The sequence below is a fragment of the Alternaria arborescens genome (genome assembly GCF_004154835.1).
Source record: "Alternaria arborescens strain FERA 675 chromosome Unknown contig_3, whole genome shotgun sequence".
Classification (NCBI taxonomy): Eukaryota; Fungi; Ascomycota; class Dothideomycetes; order Pleosporales; family Pleosporaceae; genus Alternaria; species Alternaria arborescens.
This window is the reverse complement of record NW_021167858.1, coordinates 787,915-808,125: the sequence shown is the minus strand read 5'-3', so window position 1 is coordinate 808,125 and position 20,211 is coordinate 787,915. Positions and strand designations below refer to the sequence as shown.

Sequence of the window (20,211 nt, the reverse complement as noted above, 5' to 3'; positions counted from 1 at the left end):
GCCTACGCGCGTATGTAGTTCCCTACCTTAAGCATGGACGACTTTCTCCCACGATCAGACGCTACAGTGACAGAAACGTGGTTTGATGGTTGGCCTCGATTGATGACAACGGCTATTTTCGCTTCCGGACTAGTCTCGGGTCCATGCTGCATGCATGTCATCGCGTTAGCGCTAATATCGCCATCCTTTTTTCTTTATCAACATAGACTACTACAACAAGGGTCTGGTTCGCGCCCTCGGCCTTCTGGTGTCTTCCGAGAATACAGACGAGGGCTGAATCCTGTTTCGAGGCCGGCATGCGACGAATTACCTTTACGGAGGTGCGGTTGGCCTGTAGCTAGAACTCCGTCTGGTGTTGGTGTCGCATCGAGATGCTACTCCAAGTGTATTACGCCTACTAAACTAGGATTCGTCTCCGATGCTGCCCGAGGAAGACTAATCTAGATCGCATATGTGTAGACCTGTCGCATAGATCGCCAGGGACTTGTTGATATACCAGTCGACCTTGCGTCCACGTTCGCCGATCTCCCACAATTCACACCAACATGACCGCGACATTTGATACCACTCCACTATCACACACATCTCCCCCACCAGCCTCGCTGAAGAGAAAACGAGCAGATTCAGATACACAGCCACTTACCCCGCCGCTAGCCGCAAACGATCCAGAAGGATCGCGTCTTCTTTCGCGCGCTGTCAACGTGCTCTCGACCGCTGCTACCGCCCTGTCGCAAGTAACCTTCTTGTACGAGTCAGACCATGTGGCGCGCGATGGTCTTCTACGCGCTGTCGAGGTTTTAACAAAGGTTAACCAGACCGGCGGCAAGCTCATAATATGCGGAGTTGGAAAGAGTGGCTTAGTGGGGCGCAAGATGGTTGCGACCATGAAGAGCCTGGGTATAGCGAGCTCCTTTATGCATGCTGCTGAGGCACTGCATGGGGATCTCGGTGACATCAGGAAGGTGAGTCGTCATTTTGATGCCTATGCAACAAGGAACATACTGACGGAGAACAGAATGATGCAATCATGTTCATATCCTACTCTGGCAAGACAGCGGAGCTCATGGCCCTCCTCGAGCACATACCTTCCCACACGCCTATCCTCGCCATCACATCACATACGAAACCCTCAGAATGTCCTCTCCTCGACGATCGACCGAATTCCATACTGCTGCCCGCGCCCATACACGAGCTAGAGGAGGTCTCCTTTGGCGTCTGCGCGCCAACAACGAGTACGACTGTCACAATTGCAGTGGGCGATATGCTGGCATTGACTGTTGCAGAGGCACTGCATCAAGACGAGACAAAGACTGTGTTTAGGACGAACCACCCTGGCGGTGCGATTGGAGCAAAGTCACGAAGGATAGAAAGGCAGGAGGAAGATACCCCGGCGGAGGAATGCGATGGGCTGGTCACGCCGCCAGCAACCTGATTACGAATAGGAGGATATCAGGTAAGAATTTTGATACATGTATAGATTACATACATGCACGAGGAACGGGGAGCATATTTTTTAGTGTGCACAGAGGGCAGTTTCCTCACGTTCTTCACTCGACATTCGGCTTTACTCAAACATACCTTGTGATGCTTCACGTCACGTTACAGGCAGAACGAAGATGATGTCGCTACCCTGTGAAGGGTAGTACGATAACGGGCTCCCTGACGCGAGCTTCATTTCCCACTTCAAGTATCTTCATCGTTATTCACATGGAACTTTGAGTCCTGTAGGATTACCGCCAAGGAAGCCCTAACAGCAGTCGGCCTATTCACCAACCTTGTGCAGTTCATCGACCTTGGCAGAGAGCTTATCAAGTCTGCGAAAGAGACACAAGCATTGGGTAGCGGTGAGAACAAGAGTTTGAACGAAACCATTGTTCACTATACTCGCTCGACAGCTTCAAGAGCTTTCATCCAGATCGAAACTAGCCGTGGGCGGCGAGTTCAGCGAAGCCTTTGTTGCTTTTCACGTTATCGTTGCTGGGTAAACTGTCAAAGAGGGTGAGCGTTTGTGCGCCAAAGACGAGTAGTGAACAAAGATTCCATCGTGAATAGGAAGTGAGCGAGCATTAAAACGCTACCCAACACAAACTCATCGCAGGCCTTCTAGTACCTTGTGTCATCTCCCCTCGTATCGCTATGGCAGATAACCTACAGTCAACCCAGAGGTCGCCGCCCCAGGAGAAGAATGGTTTCCTACGCGTCACTCCAGCACGCGACAAACCACAATCGTCTGACTCACAGGTCCCGATGAAAACTATAAAACGACCGTTTGGGGGCGGCGAAACAACCGGCGAGCCCCTCATGAAACGCTCTCGCACAGATCAGAACGGCGACAGAAATCATCCCCAGGAACGAAAGCCGAGGACCCTAGACGCAGCAATGTTGAATGATCAACTCGGCCCGGCCGACCAGAGAACTTTAGAAGAAGTCAAGGCACGGATAGCATCAGCAACGCCGTCAAAACCTTCTGGTGAGTACATTACGCATCGCTCTTCACGTCACACAGAGTCGGTAAAGCCCGTGGTAACCACAAAACCTAGTGCACCAAAGTCGTTAAGAGATGCACCTCCGCTTCCTTCAGATACCGAACCTGATCGTGATTCTCCCGAGGATTCAGGATACGACAGACGTAATCACATGCGTACCGGACCGTGCTCTGTCGCAGGAGGCTTCATGGATGATAGGCGTTCATCTTTCTCCCCTTTGATCGAACATCAAGAACGCATTGACAGGCTTGATCCGGGACGAAACAAACCCATGCCGGAGTCTCGGAATCGACGTCGTTCCGCGTCGTCTGACGAGAGGCTCCCTGGAAAGAGGATGCGTGGTCAGGAGCGGCATGAGCAAGGCCATCACAGGGCGAGATCCCGTGAACGCGCGATGCGACATCATGATCGTACAAATAGTTGCCATATACGTTCGAGGAGCCGAAGTAGATCACTATCGCGAGAACAAAACGATGATCGGTATAGGGGAGGTTATGCATCTAAACCAGAGCGACAATCACCACGGCGGCGGGATGAAATTCTTCCCGATTTCGAGGAGGATAACCACCACGCCGCCCCACGATACCATCCGTCAAGGACTCAGCTACCACGCGGTTCAACGCCACCGCTACGGCTTCAGGGAAGACAAAGCCGTGCGATTTCGCCCCGGGAGCAGATGAGAGAGCGGCTAGCTGGATCACGAAGCAGAGAGACGTCGCAAATTCCAGAGCAAGACCACACCCACGTTGAGCCTTGGTCACAATTTGAGTCAGCAGATCCACCGCCCGATCCTCATGAAAGCCTGGGTGTCAATCCGGGCGAGTATACGGAAGAACAAGAACTATCACTTTTCGGAATTTTGATCTCCATTTATACGAACAGAGAGAAGATTGCAGAGCTTACTCTCAATCAAAAGAGGCTGCAGTATGAGCTTGATAATAGGAGGACTGCACTGAGAAAGCGGCGGAGCAGAGAGCAACGAGATGATCTTTAGATCTCCTCGCGTGCAGTTGTAGATCAAGCTTGGGTTGTGTGTACAAGTTTGGAGCATTCAAGATGAAATTCAATATTATTCCTTATATTACACCCTGGACGCGTGAATTATACAGGGCAGGTCGCAATTCTACATCAGCGCAGCGCTTTCCACCATGGGCCATTCGAAGCCGGGCAGTGCTTTGTTCAGCAAGCACATCTGTCCGCCTTGTATGAATGCGCAATGAAGATCTCATCGATGGATTTCCAAGAAGCGAGTGAGAGATGATATAGAAGGCAAAGCCGGCGATCCGCCGAATGTACTGAAGCTTTTACCTTTTTCACTCAGTCTCATCGTGACTCGCTCCAACGCCCATCGCTTCCCAACAAAATTACCCAATGTCGACTGGATATAGATTGAATCACCTGACAGACTTCGCGTCATCTTGTGTTGTAACGGAATAATCTTTCTTCTTCAAGAAATCATCTTCCCTCACTCACTTCTCCGATGGCATCATGCATTCACGATATGGGTTTCTTCACATTACGGATGTATAAATTCACAATACTTTTTCACCTCCAAGACACAGCTACTCACGAGATAGTTCATCAACACCATGGTCTCACTCGCACTGTCTTGCTACAACATACAACATGCGGGCGACTATAAAGAATTTCTCAGTATTGCTCCTTGGTTGGAAGTCATGACATAGCTCACATACTACAACGGTATTCACATCATCAAAGACTTTGAAAACCCAACAACCCAGCAACATGACTCCCTTCGGCAATCTATTCGGCTCCGGCTTTCGCTCTGACCGATCATCTTCCCGCCGTTATACACACGGCGGTTACGATAACTATGGTAGATCCAGCTCTAGCCGGCTCAATGAACCCTTCAATATGCCTTATGGCGATTACAGGACTACTTCACGCCGTGAAGAATCTGACAACTCAACTCTGCATCGTGCTGCTTCCCAGCGCGAGCCATATGACAACCGGTACAATTACCGTGACGTGAGCCCGATCCGCGCCTCCGAGCGTCCTCGCGCTTTCACTCATAAGCATGCCTACGATGATTATCGTTCGGTAAGTCCTCTGGGTACGTCTCGGTTCGAACAGCCGTCGATGGCGACACGCCAATTCAGCGCGTCAAACATGGGCGGTACATTGTCTGATCGTACCCCATCTTATGCGGCGAACTCTCGCGACACCTCGCGGTCGACCTCGTTTCGAATCGACCGTGGTTACGATGACTATAGCCGTCCAGAGATCTCGGGTGGAGGAATTTTCCGTAGCAGTGCAGCCCGTAGTGGAGATGCTTCTCGCCGTGTGGGAAACGATGAAGGGTACGGCTCGACACTTGGTCGTGAGCACCGTCCCAACCTTGGTTCGAACTTTCGACATGGTGGCTTCAATTGGGATCTCTTTTGAGCTTTTCTGAGTTTAGCATCCCTAATTCATCGTCCTTCTCCTACAATATTCTCTTGTTATCCTTTCTTTGTCAACGAATAGAATGAGAACTTGTATAAGTTACATATACTGCGATACAATGCCATTTATCTTACCCAATACCATGTTATGAACCTGTCATGATCTAACATACACGTGCGTATGCTTCTTGAACATGTCTTTAAATATGCGAAGCTGTCTACTTTAATATATACACCCGAATCATCCGAAACGTACGAAGTCGACCCTAAATCTTACTGTGTAAAGCTCTTTATCATCTTCCTTCCCCGAATATCGTCTGCGCTCACGGCCTCCGATGTCGCCGCATCCTCGTCTTTGTATTTTTCGCCCTCATTATCATCCGTGATAAGATCGTGAGGCAGATTAATGGCCCGATCGAGGGCATACGGCAGACCCCTGTGCCTACCACGCAGCATCATAGCGCAAATGACTACTTTGCCGAAGGTATTGAAGTGTCCAGACAGCGAGGTGAGGTTGGATGGGTGACCAAGCGAAAGACCGACGTTGCCGTATGCAGAGACAACTTCGAAGAAGATAGCGAAGACGGAGAAGGCCTGATAATAGGTTAGCACATGAATCCCAGTGAATAAAATTGATGTCCAACTTACCCAATCTTCTCGACTCATGATCCGATCACTCTCTGCAATACAGATACAAAACACGCCCAGGAAGATGTACCATAGATCGAAACTCAACTGATTCCGTAGATGACTGATCAAGTATGTTTTACTTCCCTTCTGCTCATCCAGGTTCTCATCTGCACCATAGATACCCACAGATTTCTCCTCGTAGCTCTCGCTCATACGGATAGAGATGGCGATTGGGTAGATGGAGATGTACATCATGACAAGGAGACTGAACTGTACAGCTGGGTTGACAGCCGCAAGGTTGAACGTCGACGTACCGGTGTGACGAGACGATGCAGACTGGAAGATGGCAGCGAGGATGCGGGACCCGACAGGTAAGACGTTTACTTCTGGGTTGTCTAGATCGAGCACAACGATGAGCAGAGTGTCGATGAAGTTCAGGGCGAAGAGAATGGAGGCTAGGATCCAGGTTGCAGTGGCAGGGAAAAGCAGTGTGTAGCATCTTCGCGGATGGTCGAGTAGGAAGCGTGTCGATTCTTCAAGCGAGGAGCTCGTAGGGGCAAGCTTGTAGATGGTCCAGATGACGAGGCGCAGGAAGACGGGATAGAAAGTATTACCGGCGAATGCGAGGAACGACATCACTAGCATCGGCCAGGTTGCGTCACGGAAGGTTATCATACTGTCTGGCGTAAGTGTCAGGCCGAGGTTATCGACCATGGTTTGCGCTGAGTAGAACGCCCACCATGTCTTGTCTTGACCCTGTGAAGCAAGGTAGTCTTGGTACTTTGCTGGCGCCATATGAATCCATGGGAGCAGGCAGATGACTCCGAACGTGTGTAGTCCGACAAAGTATCCGACCGTGACCTTGAGCAAGACGCGCAACGCACGGTACTCAACACCACCTAGCTCTTCTCGAGTCATGGAAGCCAGATCGATGGTGGGTTCTCTCCGTGGCTTGTCTTCGCTACGACGGTGGGTGCTTGCGGTACTTCCGAGCACGAATATGGATGACACAGCGCGATCTACGGACTTTGCCTTACTCATGGTTCGAGTGTTCATGCTTCTGGTCTCTGACAGGTTGCGACGTCGTGTATAGCTTGATTCTGCGACGGGCTTGATACGGTCTTCATCTTCGTCTTCATCATCGGACATCGAAGTAATGGGCTGACCATTCTCGCGTTCTCGTGGGCTAGGAATGTACAAAGTGCCTTTTTCTTTGGCAGTGTGTCGAGGGTCGGGTGCAAACGTGATGCGGGGAGCAGAAGGCTCATCGTTCGAATTCTCTACAGTGGAAACAGGCACAGGCTTCTTCTCCGAGACTGTCTCGCCAGTGAGACCTGCTTCAAGCTCTCGTGTATCGGAAGTATTGGTAGTCTTTTGGACCTGACTGATAGACAGTCGGGAGCTCCTAGGTCTAGTGTGTGCCGCTGCTGTTGAGCTGTTAGCTTTGGACGTAAAGACAGGACGAAGCTTGACATACCGACACCCTTCAGCTTCTGACTAAACCAACGTAGTCGCACAACGACGACAATGACATTAACAAATCCCAGGTTTGTAACGATGGGTGTGATGTAAACGAAGATTTGCTGGTACGTTTTGAGAGCCTTGACATCAACACTAGTTCACTGTCAGCACGAAGCCAGTCTAGCACATGCCAGTGAAACTTACGGATTCAACCCAGATTCGGTTGACGCGCTGACACCAAAGTAGTACGCATCGATAGCGGAAAGGTTGCCATAGGGATAGATGATGATCAAAGCTAAGATGCCAAAACTGAGAATGTAGGCATCTTCATGCCGTTAGCGATGCCACCCCTCTTGGACCAGGCAAGCACCCGTATGCAGAACTTACAATGCAGCGTAATGAAGTTTATTGGTGGCTTCCACATGCTGGTCTCTTCTCGTTTCGAAAAGAACTTTCAGAAATGAAGTTGAGGGATTTCCGTATACGTGCAGTGCAGCAACGAGACGCAAGGGCGAATAAGCGAACTAACGGTATGCCAAAAGAGCAGCAAAAAGAACTCAAAATACAGAGCTCGTTTACCAAAGGATTGGGAGATGTCTCGAGAGGGGTAGAAGCTCTAGGTAGGAAGGCAATGCAATGTAATGCGGTCTGGTCACAAAGGATAATGTTTGTATGAGGCATTTATCACCCTCACGATCAGCGGGCTGCTCAGCCACTGGTGGGCAAGTCATGATGGGCCTGCCTTTGCCTATTGCGGCGGATATACCGCCTGTGAAAGTAACGTAGGTCATATTTTACTTGCTTTGCCGGTGTTTGCCAAGCGGGGGATAATTCGCGCATTGTGACGATGTCGTGGTCGCGGAGTGCGAGTGTTCCTACAAGCCTTCTGGCTGCAGACTAGCGTGCGACCCTCCCGCTGTACGAAGGCTTGTGATTGGCCAGCGGGCTCATCTGTATGCAGGTGCGCGCTTCCTTGCCCTGTGGGGGTATTTATTTCACATGGTTAACTCGTGGCTTCGCTTGTGGTGTCGTGGATGTCGTTGTACGTAAGTTACGTCGATGTTCAGGTTTTTCAACATGCGAGATGACTGTTCATCGACGGCTCCCATTGTACGGTGTAGTGTTAACGGTACTTCAAATGACCGCAAAAGGCCCATCATGTGTTAGTGCGTCCAATTCAGCCGTAGCCATCTCATCCAGCCGAGTCCAAGAACGTAAGACTTTACGTTAAGAAAACCCATCTACCCCTTCAAATTATTCGCGCAAGTCTCGCTAGGATTCTACAGACGCTTGATTCGACTTCCTTCCTTTTGCGACCGTACTTTGTACGTGACGTTAAGCATAGACATGCGATGCACGTGTACATCATTAGAAACGTCAATGTAATTACTATGTCCTTATAGGCATTATCCCCCAAGCACCAGAGACTCAGAATGTCATTGTACGGGGTTGTTCTAAACCAATGCCTCAAATATTCCCATCGATATCACCGAAAGACAAAGCACGCCCTTTTTATCCTTCCGCATTTCTATTGAATCATAGCCCAAGTTCCCACAGCACCAGCAAGAATCGCAACAACAGCACCCAAAGCCAGATGGATCGGCTGAATCTTGGTTGCAACAGCAGTCTGGACGACGGGTCCAGCAACCGTCTCGGCGATAGGAGTAGCCATAGTTTCGACGACCGATACAGGCTGGTGCTTCTTCTGCGCCTGCGCCTTCTTGCCGCCTTTTGTGCCACGCTTCTTCTTCTTGGCTGCTGGAGCAGTACCCTCGCTATTGTCTTTGTTTTCATCCTCCTTTTTATCAGGTGAATCTGGTGTTGACGCATTGGCGGATTGCTCAGACATGAGGACGTCGTATATGTTTGACAATGTCGCCGCCTGCTTGTCTTCCTTACGCTTTTCGTTGCGCCTCTGGTTCTTCGTCTTGCCGGGTGTAGGAGGTTGTGCAGTTTCAGTAGAAGGCAGTGGTACAGGAGGAGCGACAGGGAAGATATGTATGGGAGCCTTCTCGGATGACTCTACTGTTGGCTCAGATGGTGCCACGGGTGGAGAGGCAGCAGACTGCTCTGAGATCGGACTTTCGATAGGCAATAGCGACCCTTCAGTATCCTCAACATTGATGAGCCTGAACTGATCAGCAATGGTTTGTTCCTCGATGTGTTCTTCTATCTCTGTCGGTGCGACCGACGTCGAGGGCTCGACAATGGCCCCATCATTCTCCTGAACAACGGGAAGCGGTCCAGAGACCTCGAGCGTAGACTCCACCTGGCCTTCAGTGGACTCTACCTTGGCTGGCGAAACTGGCAGCGGAACATCTTCAGCCTGCTTCGAACTGATGGAAGCATCGGACGTCGATGGCTCAGTCTTTACAATCTCAGTCGCAGCAGACTGGGCAGCGTCGGTCTTGGCCTTGTTAACCTTCCTTCCGCCCTTCTTGCCACGCTTCCCCTTCTTCTTGGTCTTCTCACCAACGTCAGCATTCTCATTCGCCAGATGTACGTTCTTTTCCCCGTCAACTTGGTGTGAGAATGTTTGAGTAGCGAGAGACTCCCCATGTACAGATGGTGCGCTCTGTATACTCATCTTCGCAGCAGGAGTATCCTCCTCGACTGCATCGGTCAACAGCTCCTCTGGTTCGACAAGCTCTTTTTCCTCGGTTGCGAGAACGTCATACCTATTCGACTTCAACGAAGCAGAAGATGCAGAAGAAACGGGAGAAACGGGCGACTTCGACCTAGTAGGGGTGGATCCGGCGGTAGCTATAGAAGTGCCTTGCGACTTCGGGTCGACAGGAGCGACCTTGGAGAAAGCGAAAGGCGGGCCCCATAATCCATCCCACTCTTTCCTCAACTGCGATATGGGAATAGCGGTATCGTTCTCGGATTCTGTCGTGGCCATGGCGGCTGTTGGAGTTTCGGCGATCTTATCGTTATTGAGGACGGTAGCAACTGAAGCAGATTTGGATTGTCCTCTAGTGGCGATGTTGGTCTCAGAACGTGTCTCAGTCTCCTCTGAGGTCTGCTTGACTGGCGCGACACGCGAACCTTTGGTATCTTCTTTTTCAGGATCCTCAAACATACCAGGCCACACACCGTTCACTCGATCTTTCTCCATCAGAATCGCGACAATGTCCCTCGGTTCTGCACCATCAGGAATGCCATGAATCTTAGCCAGAATCTTAAGCTCATTCACCGATTTACTACTGTAATGCTCAAGACTGGCTGCCTCCGAGTAAGGTGTTCTAGCCGCGGTGTTAATGTTCGCGGGAAGCGACATTGTGGCTGAGGATCGTGCGGGTATGTGATTCGTGCTAGTTTCGATTCGAAAAACTTCTAGTTCGAGATGGCTGGTTGCAGAGTGGGTGGAATTTGAGGTGAGTCGGTAAAGTCAGGATAGGAGGGTACTTGTAAGGATTTCTAGGATTACAACAGTGAGAGCGTGGGGTTGCGTTGGTACGCAACGGAGGGGCGCGCGCGCCGATCCAGGAGTGAATGTGCTTTGACAATTTTCTTATGATTGAAGGATTGGCTGAGTTATTGTGTAATAGGGTGTGTTCCATGGAAGCGAGTTACCAGACCCGTGATTGATACCTCTTAGTGGGCGGTCGAGCTTTCGCGTAGCAGGCATTCACGCATGATTACAGGTCAGCGGCCACGATAATGGAAAAGTAAAACGAGGTTTTCACTTAGCTCAGTAATACGGTTCTGAATGATGCCACTGATAGCTTGAGTGATTACAAAGACCAAATGTAACAGAGTATGCGGAGAGAGTATTGGAAATTGCGCGGGTGGAGAAGACCTACATGGTCTGAGGCTGTGCCTATGAAGACACACGTCGGATACGATGATTCGCGGTAAGAATACAAGTGGAAATATATGAGGGGTATCTTAAGGATTATACAACGAGAAAGACTGCTTCAGCAGGAACTCGATCTGCGCCACAGTGAAAGGAAGGCATTCATCGTAAGACGCAAGGATGAACCATTCAATCGAGAGGGAAACCAAACTTACGGCATCACCGGAATCTTTGTGACCCAGTCCTCCACTACCCAGCCGTTATCTTGATATAACTTCTGCAAGTTTGATCGAAATTGCGCTGCTTTCGTAACAATCTCTGCGACACTCCGTTCGCGCAAACATCCACCTAGCGGACGAGACGAATTAGGCTTGCAATACGTTGTGAAGATCTTCTCGAAAACTTGTGGACCTATATGACGGTTAGTATAGAAACGAGAGACTCGTCAGAGAAGATGAAACGTACCAGCATAACGCTTCAAGCCGTCGAGTAAAGCGGTCTCTTCTTGTTCAGTCCATTCTTGACTGTCGTCCAATGTCGAAGCTTGTCGATGTGGAGGAGCAGACCGAGACGTAAAGACCGGCAGCCGCTCGAAAACGACACCGTTGGCATCTTTTTCTTCCAAGTTTTCGAGCCTTGTGATGGCCAACTTCAGTCTTCTATGCGGATCAGTTTCACAGAGCATGCGCTTGATATGTAGATCCTGCCAACGTTTCCACCGCTGCGTTTGCGCCTCGAGAGACATGGTCTTCCGGTCTTCCTCCTCCTTCTGCTCTTTCATCTTGCGATCGAGTTCTGCTTGCTGCTTGCGATGTTGTTCCGTGGCTTCAAGCCTACTCAGACATCTGCGATATGTCTTGTCTACATGTCGAAGATGGGCAATGAGACTGATATCCACGTCTTTGATAATTCTATCACCCTTGAAGTGCTTGGGAACAAAGACATTCCAATCTGCAATCGTGTCTTTGAACGCCAGTATCTGGCGTATCAAGGGTGACAGTATCCGTAAAGCGCCTAGTGAGTCGGCCACTGCACCGTCGTTCTCGTCTAGCCAAATATATAGTGCTTCGAGGTATAGTATGATAGCACGGAAGACATGGCCATACGCGTCACCTTTGAAGGCGCGCTGGTCTTTCTCTTTGACACGAGTGTTAATTTGCCTGAGCATTTCTTGTAAATCATTGACATCTTCAGCAACTTGCTCCGTCGGTATATCGCTATCCTGAAGGTGGGTGCGATGTACGTTGCATTTATGGATGATCGAAGTAGCGATCTTAGTTTCACACTTGCCTGGCCGTGGCTTAAGGTTGAGGAACTCAAGGACGGTTTCAATGCTTCCAGGCTGTCCTGTAGGACGTACTGTTTGGTGACCGTCATCCGAAATGCTTTCAGATCTCTCTGCGTCCGGCTCACGCTCAGACTCGTTATCGGACTGGGCACTTCCAGACGCGCTTTCGATCTCTACGACATTGGCTATTTCTGTAGCCTTCTTGGATGGTTTTGCGTGGATCTGGGGTCCTCGCTTCCTGGCCGGTAACGGCTGACTGGTCACTGTAGTATCATTGTTAAGTTTTCTTCGAGATTTTAGTTTTGGTGCAGCACGTTTTGGACGTGAGCCTTTCTCTTGTACAGGATCGTCGGCGATTTCTTGCGTTCCTTGTTCGTGGTTACTGTGATCCACCTTCTCTGTGGTGCTCTGCTCTTGCGATCTCCGCCGGACCGGAATTCGGAACCGTGGATGAGCCTTCCTTGATGAGACTGATTCCGCAGTCGTTTGCCTCTGTTCTCTCTGACATTTCGCAGGTCTATCATCACCGTGTTCCGACTCTGATTTCCGTTTCGATACTGCTCGTGTGTTGGCAAGATGTTCTAGCGCATCAGACGGTCTTTCGCCCACACTGGGTGGTGTTTCGTGACGAGTGTTATCGACGGCTACGGTATCGCTTTGCGACGGAACGAGTCGAGGCGGTGAGGAATGTAGGACAGTCTCTGCTGATACCAGGTCTCCAGGCAGAGCCAAATTCTCTACCAGCTCTTCGGGATCCACCTGCAATCCACCTTCGGTCTGCACCGGAAGATCCGACGAAGCTACAGGAGCATCACTCGATAAGTCCACTGTTTTCGCCTTGCCTTTCTTCTTTTTCTTCTTAAGGATCTTCAAGGGCTTGTGGTTGACCTTCTCTGGCAATGCATATTTGCCCTTCTCAGGGCTCAGCTCAATCTCGTACGGGTCACCTCTGACCGCTAGATTCTGTTTTGAGCTCTCATCCCTCTTCAGGCTGACCCGCTTGAGTTTTCCCTGACCTTGTTTCCCTTTCCACTCTGGAAAGCTAGGAGGGTTTATGCGCGCTGCGTTGAGGAGGTTTGCGCCGAGGACCGCGGACGGTGCGGGCAAGTCTGCGAGTGGGGAATGGGATTCGGTGAGGAGCTGCTGGGTTGCTGCGTCGTCGTCTGAGGAAGGTGAGGGGGGTTTGCGAGCTAGTGTGCTAGTGTTAGCTCAGGACGCGTAGGACGGAAGCTTCAGCTATGTTTATAATAGGTAGCGGCCATGGAGAACTTGGTGTAAACACCTGCCAGCTCTACTACACCATGAGCTTGCGGCTGCGATGACGTACCGCTCTGCTTCGACGTGTCCTTGAGGCGCGCCATCAGTGAGCGTCAAGAACGCTATTGCATCTGTGTTGATGAGCCTCGGCGATGTCGGCGATGTGGGGGAGTGAAGTCATCCCCACGCTCAAAAGCAAGAGGAGGCTGGAGCGCCGGGCGCGAAAGTGGGCCTCAGACACGCTATCACATGAGATCGTCCCTGCGCCTGCCCACTATCGATAAACCACAAACTATCACCACACCCCCCATTCCGCAATGTCATCCAATCCCTCTAAAGCACCCGTACTAGAGCTACTCCGTAAAGATGCATCGCACACTTTCGAAATTCCCGCGAAACGTATTCACGATGGCGACGATGTCACTTTCTTCCTGGCAAGCAGAGCCTATGCCGATATCATGACTTTTATCTTCCAGCTCAACACAGCTATGATACCCCGAAAGATCAAAGAATCTCAAGAGCAAGGAGGCAACACAGGTTCATTCAAAGAGTGGAAATTGAACGATCCAGACGTTCCTCATCCCCCCGTTGTTGCAAACCTCGCCAAGCTTCTCGACACCCTGGCCTCCATCATCGACGAAGCACCGCCAGACCCAGGTCCGCGTCGCTTCGGAAACGTCAGCTTTAGGACCTGGTATGATATTGTTCGAGAAAGGGTGCCTGAACTACTAGATCAGTATCTACCCGAACAGGTACTCGCCTTCAAATCCGCGTCCGATGTCTCTGCCAAACATGAACTAGAAGCCTATCTCATCGGCAGTTTTGGTAGCTCTCAACGTCTCGACTACGGTACAGGCCATGAACTCAGTTTCCTCGCTTTCCTAGGCTGTCTCTGGAAACTGGGCGCTTTTCCTCATTCGGAAGATGGCGAGCAGGAGCGCGGTATCGTTCTTGGAGTAGTGGAACCATATCTCGCTCTGATACGACGGCTTATCCTGACGTACACACTTGAACCTGCTGGCTCCCACGGTGTATGGGGGCTAGACGATCATTCGTTCGTTCCGTATATCTTCGGCAGCGCGCAACTTTCTCCCGCTATCGTTACGCCTGCAGATGTCGCAGCAGAAGGCTCGTTACCGACTGCTCCTAACCCAGGCGACGTGGCCAAAGCCACCGCTGTAGCCCGAGAGCGAACGCGGAATATGTATTTCAGTGCCGTCGGCTTCATCTACGATGTAAAGAAAGGACCATTTTGGGAACACAGCAATATCCTGTATGACGTCTCTGGTGTTAAGGCAGGATGGGCCAAAATCAACAAAGTAATTCACACTGCTTTCCTTACCAGAATGCATCAAACTGACAATAGTTTTAGGGGATGATCAAGATGTACAACGCAGAAGTTCTTTCCAAATTCCCTGTAGTCCAGCACTTCCCGTTCGGCTCGCTTTTCTCCTTCTCAGCGGATCCAAATGCGAAAACCATTCAGGCAAGTGTTCATACTGCCAGTCAACCTAAGTCGAGTACACCGTCTACCACAGCACCTACTGCTCGACCGGGTCCACAGTCTGCGTTACGGGATCCGATGGCCGACCCTATGGGTGGAGTAGCTAGGGGAGGCGGAGTTGGTACTGCTGCGCCGTGGGCGGGTACTGGGGCTAGAACGGCGGGTGCTGGAATGCCTCCAATGACGGCCGCGCCGTGGGCTACTGCTGGTGCTAGTGCTAGAGGCATAGGTAGTACAGATGTACCCAATGGTCCGAATCAGCCTACAAAAGCGCCTTGGGCGAGTAGAACGCCTGCTCCACCACCGACAGTAGGTGGCACTACAGCACCATGGGCAAGAGGGAATGCAGGGGATACGCAGAATGCCCAACCAAGTACGAGGGCACCTTGGGCGGATAAGAGATAAGATAGGGCAAGATCAAAAAATAAGACACTAGACACGTGTAGCATGTTTTCGTGTACGACATGTACGATACGAGACTCGAATTTGTCTATTATAAGAAGCTTGGTAGGGTCATGACCATAAACTACAGAGTCATGCACTACGCACCCCACAATATCGCAAGCTTCCACCAAGATATCGTTCTTGGGCTGTCTATCCTCCTTTTCACACAATCAAGCAACATTTTCCATCAATCCTGCCCCCACCGTTCGTCCCCTCTCTCTAAGCACGACCCTCATTCCCTCCTCCACCGGTAACTCCTTTTCCAGTTGCACCACCACCCTTGCTACCTCACCTGGCTTCACAATTCTCGGCTTCTTCTTCACAACCTCTCCTGTAAACTTATTAAGCTTAGCGCTCAGCGTTCGAATTCCTGCAGGTGAGTTGAGTGTGCTCCTAAAGACTTCCACCGGCATAGGCAGTACGTGTTCGAAAGCGAGGAGCTTGGACGTAAATGCTTTGACAAGTTTGACAGGATCTTTGGGGGAACAGACAATGTCTCCCTGACGAAGGTGAACGGGGTCGATGTCCGTGAGGTGGAGGGTAGGAATTTGACCGCAGACAGCCCAGTCCACGGGTGCGTCTTGCACTTCGATAGATTTTATAGTTGCGGTTTCATTGGCAGGGAGAGCGAGGATAACGTCGCCCACTTGTAAGGTTCCGGCATCGATACGGCCTGATATGCTTAGCGGTGAACGGATATCACCTCGAAAGACGTCAGCAACAGAGAGCCGAAGTGGTTTCGTGAGGTTTCGGGTTGGTAGATCGATTCGTTCTAGAGCTTCTAGCAGAGTCTCGCCAGTGTACCAATGTGCGGCCGAGTTTTCGATCTTCTTGACGACGTTTTCTCCGGTCAGACCAGCTAGGGGTATGAATGTTATTCGCTTTTCGAGGAAGCTTGCTTCGGTGAGGAAGGTGGTCATGAGTTTCGAGATCTCGTCGAAGCGTGATTTCGACCATCCGACTGTATCCATCTTATTCACGGCCACAACGATATGTTGCATACCCATGCTTCGTGCAATTAGAATGTGTTCTTTCGTTTGACCCTTGAGACCAGATTCGAAGCTGTTGGTGCTTGCGTCGATGACAAGGACAGGGAAGTCGGCTTGTGATGCACCCGAAATCATTCTTGGTATGAAGTCCTTATGACCAGGCGCATCCAGTATTGTGAACACGCTCCTGTCTGTCTCGAAGTAGTTTGTCGCAATGTCGACGGTAACACCACGACTCCGCTCTTCGCTCGTTTCGTCCATGACCCACGCGAGCGCGAATGATGATTTGCCAATAGTTTCTGCTTCTTTTCGTAATTTGTCTATCGATCGCTGATCGACAACATGAAGATCGTAAAGCAATCGCCCCATGAGCGTACTCTTACCGTGGTCGACATGTCCTGGAGGAGTTAGTACTCTAATGACGAAGGACGAGCAGGGGCTGCAAGAGTCTACTCACCGAGCACTACAAAATTAGCCATCCGCTTCGAAGCGCTCTTTTCGAACTCGTCTACAACGTTCAAGTTCTTGCTCTTGACTCTTGGCTCGTCGGCCACGGTAAGCTTGTCGACCGACTCGGCTAAGTCACCGTTGGTCTGCTTTTTCTTCTTCTTTGGTGTAGTTCCTGTATGTCTTAGAGAGGTTCAAATGAATTTGCCAAGAATCTAGTGACGTCCGCCGCCTGCGCCCTTTGCCTGTGCTGCCCGCACAATATCGTCCGGGCTTGGTCCAGCAAAGGCTCCTGTGCCATCATAGGATTTGTACGCAGCAAAGGGTATCGGCACCTCTTGTAGCGGTGCTTGTATGTGCTTTGACATTTCGTCGGGCCCACAAAGGGTGGAGGCGAACATAGAGGCCGTAGCGCGTTGAGCAGGCGATTCGACAACGACGGCAGGCTGAGGAGCTTGGGGTTCTTCTATTTCGGGTTCTTTGGGTGCTTCTGGTGCTGGCGATGGCGAACGTCTGCGGACAGGATATCTGGAAAGTCGAGCTGGACGCTCAGACTCGCCACTATCGCCTCCAGAATTGCTACTCCCTTGGTTCTTCACCGAGAGCTTATCGAGCATGGCGATGGCTGAGTCGGCGTCGTTGTTTGCCTTGGACGCAGCAGCTTCCGCATCTTCGCGCTCCTTCCTCCGCTTAGCCGCAAGGGCGGCTAGTTTCGAAGAGCCTCCAAGCAGGCCGCCTTTGTAGTGGGGGGCATCGACGGTGATGACGCCTAATCGTTCGGGTGGCACGTTGCCCCAGGGCACATCCCAGAAGAAGTCTGTGACAGCAGCGTTGGTAGGCATCGAGATTGGGGCAACGGTAGAGGATGGGCAACAGGACGACAGGGCAGCAGACTCGTCTACATAGCTAGAATGGGGAGAGAGTGTGAGTGTGCTTACCTGTGGTTGCGGGCGCGTTCTGGTCTGCTACGCTTGCAGCTTGGTCGAAGCGCGACACTGGTTTTGCCTTTTCCTGCTTGGGTGCCTCCTGCTTCGGCTCTGCTACCCCGAGCTTGTTCTTCAGGTAGCTCACACTCTTTCCGATGTCGTAGTAGTAGTGCCATAACGCTTCTTGTATCTGCTCATCGCTCGTGAAGTCGCTCATATCTCCTAGCGCCTCGCGGACTTTGACGGTGCCCACACGCATCTGCTCTTTGTCGTCCTCCGTCATGCCATCTCCTCCCGCATCGACGTCCCCGGCGTCGTCTTCGTAGTAGTCATCGTCGTCGTAAATATCGTCGTCATCGTAATCGACGTTGCGCGTGCGCGAGAAGCCGCCTGCAGGCATTGTGGGTATTTCTTGATTCGACGGTGTGTGTGGGTTACGGGCAGGTTGACTTGTGTCGAGTGCACCCTCTGGTATCGAATTGGTGCGCAGGCGTGTAGAGTTGTTGGGGCCAAATAGCTCGCGGTTTCTCTACCTAATGTGAATAATCGCGTCCCTTCATTGACGTCGTTGGTGGGGCGACTTTCCTTGACGTGTAGCGCGGCTGCTATTGCCCCGCGCTAGTTGGGAGCTTTCAGCAATACAATGACGATGATTCGTCTAAGTCACTTAGGCAGACGATCAAGGTAGAAATCATAAAATTGTTCGATTCAAAGTCAAGCTCGCCTACAGCTCGACACACCTATCGAAAGATACAGCAGTGGGGTATAGTATTAGTGGAAAATCACAATGCTGAAAACGAGGCCTGACACCCGCGCCCTTCGCCTGTCGGTATTCAAAATGTTTTTTTGTTCGCGGGCCTCTCAGCCCACTATTTCATGTCACGCCTGTAGTCTCCTGAACTCAATAGGGACGTCTCTATTTCTCTGCCTTCTCTTCGGCGGCGGCCGGGGCAGCAGGAACTGCGGTGGGTTCAGCACTAGGCGCAGGAGCGGCAGCAGTGGTGGGAGCCGCTGGAGTAGGTGCGGGAGCAACAGGCTCCTCAGCCTGAGCGGCGGGAGCAGGCGCCGCAGCTGGTGCAGCTGGTGCAGCGGGCTTGTCCTCGCCGAAGTTGGGCTCATCAAACATAGGTCCGCTTGTAGCGCTCATACCAGCAGCGGGCTGGCTGCTAGGAATGGCGGGAAGATCCAAAGGGGCAGCTGGTGCAGGTGTATCCGTCGCCTTGGCCTCAGTGTCCTTTGGTGCCTCGGTGGCTGTGGGCTGAGCCTCAGCAGCGGTCGGGGGAGCGGGTGCAACGGCGCCAACTGGTTCGGGTGCTGGAAGAGGATGTATTAGTCTATGGTATCTTGAGTGACAAAGGAAATTCGTAAGATTTCGAGCGGGAAGGAGATGTAGTATCTGGCCGTAAGGTCGTAAACGAGCGGTTGGAAGTGCGATAAGCTTGACCAGCCATATCGTTGCAGGTGTTTTCCCACGCCTAAATGGGATCGTTCCACTGACTGCGATCCAAGCCGACTTTCTGTCGTCGCCTGGATCCATGCCAGGCATCGTCTCCACGATATGGTAGTGGACTAGAATGTGAAGGAGATGATAACCTACTCGACGTGGCCTGCTTGACTTCGGCCAATGCAGCGGCTTCATCCTTCTTCGCCTCACCCTGAGCAGGATCCGAGGCTGGAACCGCTGCGGGTTCAGCAGGCGCAGGGACTGGCGCAGACGCAGACGCTGGGGCAGCAGGTGTCGTCTCAGTCTTCGCGGGCTCGGGGACGGGTGCGGGAGCGGGTGCAGCTGGCGTAGTCTCGCTGGGTCTGGTTTGCGCAGGCGTAGTAGAGGCCTCAGAAGTGGCCGTGGGCTTTGGCTCTTCCTTCTTGGACTTCTTGCCCTTGAAGAGACCCTTGAAGGCCTTCTTCATCTGATCCATCGCGTCAAGTGCTGTGGGAGTAATGCGTCAGATAACGATTCTGTATGTGCTAGTGATCGCATGGAGCAGTCTCGAGGATGATGGCTTGTAGGCAGGTAGACGTTTGTGCATACATTGGGCACGTAAATAGGCAACCACAATAAGGAAGTTTGCGCATCCGATCGAAAAGCGCGACTAATCCCAAGATGGACGCCATTCCCACGGTGAAGGTGAAGGTGAAGGTGAACGGGGATTGCACTTACGAACTCCCGGCATGCTGATGACGAGTTCTAGCTGGCTGCTAGATAAGCGCTTAAGGGTTGGGTATTAGCACGAGGGAGCGGAAAAGGATAAAGGGGACAGCGATGCAGTCAATGAGTAGCTAAAGCCGGTGGGTGCCTAGGTAGCGCAAGGAGCGTGATGATGATAGCAAAGAGCGCGAAGGATGTCAAGTTGACGAAGCTCTGTTGTTCTGGCCGGGACCCTGAGACGCTAAGCCAATCGTCTCCACCTCCACATTCATGCACGCCGTTATGCACCATGCAACCAAAAATAGCCGCCTACTGCACCGCTATCTGCACGCAATCAGTGGCCGATGTGTTTCATCTTCTATCGAGTACATGACAGGTATGCAAGACACCATGGCGTTGGTTATCAGGTACAGCCCGCCTGATTTG

General features: G+C 51.5%; 8 protein-coding genes across 8 annotated transcripts; 3 read left to right on the top strand and 5 right to left on the bottom strand.

Annotated features, from left to right (window-relative positions):
* Nucleotides 1–545: 545 nt before the first annotated feature.
* On the top strand, nucleotides 546–1,432 carry AA0111_g1751 (hypothetical protein; the record flags this gene model as incomplete). The annotated part of the gene is made up of 2 exons (XM_028647445.1): nucleotides 546–962; nucleotides 1,016–1,432. 2 exons carry the CDS (start codon nucleotides 546–548, stop codon nucleotides 1,430–1,432), a joined length of 834 nt encoding a protein of 277 aa, XP_028510471.1.
* A 2,800-nt stretch (nucleotides 1,433–4,232) lies between these two features.
* Nucleotides 4,233–4,892, top strand: AA0111_g1750 (hypothetical protein; the record flags this gene model as incomplete). Its single annotated transcript, XM_028647444.1, has 1 exon — nucleotides 4,233–4,892. One exon carries the CDS (start codon nucleotides 4,233–4,235, stop codon nucleotides 4,890–4,892), a length of 660 nt encoding a protein of 219 aa, XP_028510472.1.
* Nucleotides 4,893–5,164: 272 nt separating this feature from the next.
* Nucleotides 5,165–7,406, bottom strand: AA0111_g1749 (Low-affinity potassium transport protein; the record flags this gene model as incomplete). The annotated part of the gene is made up of 5 exons (XM_028647442.1): nucleotides 5,165–5,485; nucleotides 5,540–6,948; nucleotides 6,999–7,135; nucleotides 7,187–7,307; nucleotides 7,370–7,406. 5 exons carry the CDS (start codon nucleotides 7,404–7,406, stop codon nucleotides 5,165–5,167), a joined length of 2,025 nt encoding a protein of 674 aa, XP_028510796.1.
* Nucleotides 7,407–8,510: 1,104 nt separating this feature from the next.
* Nucleotides 8,511–10,262, bottom strand: AA0111_g1748 (hypothetical protein; the record flags this gene model as incomplete). The annotated part of the gene is made up of 1 exon (XM_028647441.1): nucleotides 8,511–10,262. The coding sequence occupies one exon, from the start codon at nucleotides 10,260–10,262 to the stop codon at nucleotides 8,511–8,513; it is 1,752 nt and encodes a 583-aa protein (XP_028510795.1).
* A 730-nt stretch (nucleotides 10,263–10,992) lies between these two features.
* On the bottom strand, nucleotides 10,993–13,430 carry AA0111_g1747 (hypothetical protein; the record flags this gene model as incomplete). The annotated part of the gene is made up of 3 exons (XM_028647440.1): nucleotides 10,993–11,192; nucleotides 11,247–13,259; nucleotides 13,397–13,430. 3 exons carry the CDS (start codon nucleotides 13,428–13,430, stop codon nucleotides 10,993–10,995), a joined length of 2,247 nt encoding a protein of 748 aa, XP_028510801.1.
* A 213-nt stretch (nucleotides 13,431–13,643) lies between these two features.
* AA0111_g1746 (Serine/threonine-protein phosphatase 2A activator 1) lies at nucleotides 13,644–15,235 on the top strand (the record flags this gene model as incomplete). Its single annotated transcript, XM_028647439.1, has 2 exons — nucleotides 13,644–14,645; nucleotides 14,699–15,235. The coding sequence occupies 2 exons, from the start codon at nucleotides 13,644–13,646 to the stop codon at nucleotides 15,233–15,235; spliced, it is 1,539 nt and encodes a 512-aa protein (XP_028510800.1).
* A 209-nt stretch (nucleotides 15,236–15,444) lies between these two features.
* AA0111_g1745 (HBS1-like protein) lies at nucleotides 15,445–18,036 on the bottom strand (the record flags this gene model as incomplete). The annotated part of the gene is made up of 4 exons (XM_028647438.1): nucleotides 15,445–16,661; nucleotides 16,721–16,885; nucleotides 16,934–17,527; nucleotides 17,649–18,036. 4 exons carry the CDS (start codon nucleotides 18,034–18,036, stop codon nucleotides 15,445–15,447), a joined length of 2,364 nt encoding a protein of 787 aa, XP_028510803.1.
* A 516-nt stretch (nucleotides 18,037–18,552) lies between these two features.
* Nucleotides 18,553–19,810, bottom strand: AA0111_g1744 (hypothetical protein; the record flags this gene model as incomplete). The annotated part of the gene is made up of 3 exons (XM_028647437.1): nucleotides 18,553–18,950; nucleotides 19,234–19,566; nucleotides 19,798–19,810. The coding sequence occupies 3 exons, from the start codon at nucleotides 19,808–19,810 to the stop codon at nucleotides 18,553–18,555; spliced, it is 744 nt and encodes a 247-aa protein (XP_028510802.1).
* Between the last annotated feature and the right edge of the window lie 401 nt (nucleotides 19,811–20,211).